Below are 3023 nucleotides of genomic sequence, written 5' to 3'. Positions count from 1 at the left end.
CTCGTAGGAGCCGCGAGTGTAGCCATTGGCGCTTTATAAACCTAGTTTTTTGCCCTCATTCTACTGCTGCCTGCTGTCCAGAACACATCACTGCTGTTGGAAATACAGTTGACTGTTGTAATAACACAGGCAGAAAAGGATCATGAGTTGGTTGAGCCCTCGGCAAAAAGGTACAATACTCCAGCATGTGGATGCCCTGGAAAAACTAATTAGTCATGTGGCAGAACATGAACGCTTGGGAGAAGAACAAGAACAGAGAAGGAAAGAAGCTAAAAGAAGAAGAAGTGTGTGGGTAAAACCTTGGATCCAGCGCAGGCCCCTGCAGGGGCAATATGAACAGCTGATGAAAGAACTGCATGCTGAGGATGTTTCTGCATTTACCAATTTCATGCGGATGGGACCACAGGATTTCCATGAACTTCTGACACGAATTGCACCGAGGATTACCAAACAAGATACTAACTACAGGAAGTCTCTGGAACCTGGTTTAAAGCTGGCTGTCACCTTAAGGTTTCTGGCCACCAGCAACAGCTACAAGACACTTCAATATGGATTCCGAGTTGCCCATAACACTATTTCTGTGTTTATCCCACACGTGTTCCAGGCGATAATCGATGAACTATCTGACGAAGTTCTCATGTCCCCAGATACTCCAGAGGGATGGAAACAAGTGGCACAATCCTTCTACAACTGCTGGAACCTTCCCCACTGCGTTGGTTCGATTGATGGCAAACACGTTGCCATCAGGAAACCTCCAAAGACTGGCAGCTTATTCTATAACTATAAAGGTTTTTTTCCCCTTTGCTACTTGCAATTGTAGATGCTCAATACAAATTCATGTATGTGGACATTGGACACACTGGCTCTGGTTCTGATGCTGGTGTGTTTAACGAGAGCCCTTTCAAGGCAGCAATTGAGGCAGTCAAACTGAATCTGCCTGAGGCAGACCAGCCACTTGAATACTTCCATGTGGGAGAAGACGCGTTTGCTCTCAAGACTTGGCTGATGAAGCCTCTGCCGCTTCGCAACATGACTCACCAACAGAGAGTCTATAACTACAGACTTTCGCGAGCCCGAAGAGTTGTGGAAAATGCTTTCGGACTTCTGGCAGCACGGTTCCGTTGTCTTCTCGTCACTTTGCCCTTAACTCCAGACAGAGTCATCAAGATCACACATGCATGCTGTGTCCTGCATAACTTGCTGCTACTCAAAAACCCTACGATTGATGTAGCTATAATTGACCAAGAGGACCCACAGCACAATCACGAAATAATCCCAGGCTCGTGGAGGCAGGATGCCCACCTGCCAGACATGGAACACCTGTATCGCGGCAACGCAAGCATAGCAGCAAAAGAGCAAAGAAACTACCTAATGGAGTATGTCAACTCTCCTGTAGGCAGTGTGCCATGGCAAGATGACTTACTGCTTATCCATTATTAGACTAGTGTGACTCTGTTTATGGCGTTACCAAAGCTTCCTCTACCACGCCATTGATGCAAACATCATAATTAATATTTGTTGACAACGTGTCATTTTTTACTTTGGTGTGCTATGTTTATTGCAAAATATACAAAGTAGATGATGCATTTTTCTTAAAAACAGTCGGATTTATTGTGAATAAATGCACAAAGTATTTGACAAGTTTCATTTTGTTAAAAGACGGTTCAATTTATTGTATAAACGAACTGTGCAGTGTACAAAGTATTTTACATGTTATTACATGTAAACATAACTTGATCTTAGTATAATAATAACATTCTGACAAACTGTGACATCCAAGGGGCAGTAGGTCTCTTTTGCATGCGTGAAATAGGGCTGAAACGCCAATTTGCGTAAAATAGTGAGTGAAGAAAATAACATTTATAAACCTGCCATAAGTTCTAAAAGTAAAAAGTGGCATTTGGTACACGTTGTTGACCGTTGACAGTTTTTAGTAGGTATTAACAACTGCTGAGGTTATTTTGCAGTAACGTTAATTTGTTCAAGATTTTATTTCCAAAAAATGCAGACATTTTTGTGGATGTACTACATTATTGTGTTATGTATCATTCAAAAGGGTAATAAATTAACTTTCTTTTGATGTACATTGCAAGGTCACGTGATGTGATATGATACCTCAAAACGCCAACAAAGGAGAGTGCTTATTTTGATTTGTGAATAAATGTGAACAGAAGTCTGATATTTGTTGACCATATCCCTTTTTTCACTCATTTGTAAAATATCATTCCATAACAATTTCCTGAAAGTTTGAAGACGATCGATTGTTGTTGTCCTTTGTCCGTAGCGTTCATATGTGTGTGACAATGTAATGATATAAATGTTAGTCTTTTATTAGATTTAAAAAAATACTTCTGACATACACACTCACTCAGTCTCACTAACAGAGTGAGACAAAATTATTTCTTTGCTCATTTCAATTAAACAAAATTATATTACAAACATACAAACAGGACCACAAACGTACACACAAGCAAACACACCGACCCAAATACATACAGATTTCCACAAAACATAATAACATTTCGCATGAGGCATTAGTTTGTGAATCTTATCTATGTTTATTATTTCAACAGTCTGAGATGTCAACATCACAAATTGAATGAACCATAACAAAACAAAACATGTCAGTCTGAAATACCTTGTAGGAGTACAAACATAATTACAAGCAAGAATACAAAATAAAGTCAAAGAAACACTTTTTCTTCATGAAAAGAATAAATGTGTAGCATTTCCCTTCAAAATAATGATCAATACCTGCCAAGTTTACATCCAGGTATATACCAAAAAAATGTAATGCCCTCTACATTTCTATCGACTTCTTCAGAGCTAAACATTCAAGTATTACAAAATATTGAAGCTGATTTCAAAACCAAAATACTGACAAAAACCTGACATTTTAACACCTGCTTAACACTGTGAAGTTTAAATGAAAAAAAAATAACATAAATTCCATTACTTTAACGGAATCATAAACAGTCATTCACCATCAGCATCGTCTTGTGTGCTGTGGTCACTCCCTTCAA

The 3023-nt window shown here is 39.0% G+C and overlaps 1 protein-coding gene across 1 annotated transcript; it reads left to right on the top strand.

Moving 5' to 3' along the window:
- The first annotated feature begins 394 nt into the window (after positions 1-394).
- LOC115925270 (putative nuclease HARBI1) lies at positions 395-1440 on the top strand. Its single transcript, XM_030988917.1, has 2 exons — positions 395-788; positions 821-1440. Exons 1-2 carry the CDS (start codon positions 395-397, stop codon positions 1438-1440), a joined length of 1014 nt encoding a protein of 337 aa, XP_030844777.1.
- Positions 1441-3023: the final 1583 nt, after the last annotated feature.

The sequence above is a fragment of the Strongylocentrotus purpuratus genome, unplaced genomic scaffold, assembly GCF_000002235.5.
Source record: "Strongylocentrotus purpuratus isolate Spur 01 unplaced genomic scaffold, Spur_5.0 spur5_scaffold_18, whole genome shotgun sequence".
In the NCBI taxonomy this organism is placed as follows: domain Eukaryota; kingdom Metazoa; phylum Echinodermata; class Echinoidea; order Camarodonta; family Strongylocentrotidae; genus Strongylocentrotus; species Strongylocentrotus purpuratus.
Note: the sequence above shows the minus strand (reverse complement) of the source record. Positions and strands in the feature narration are given on the sequence as shown.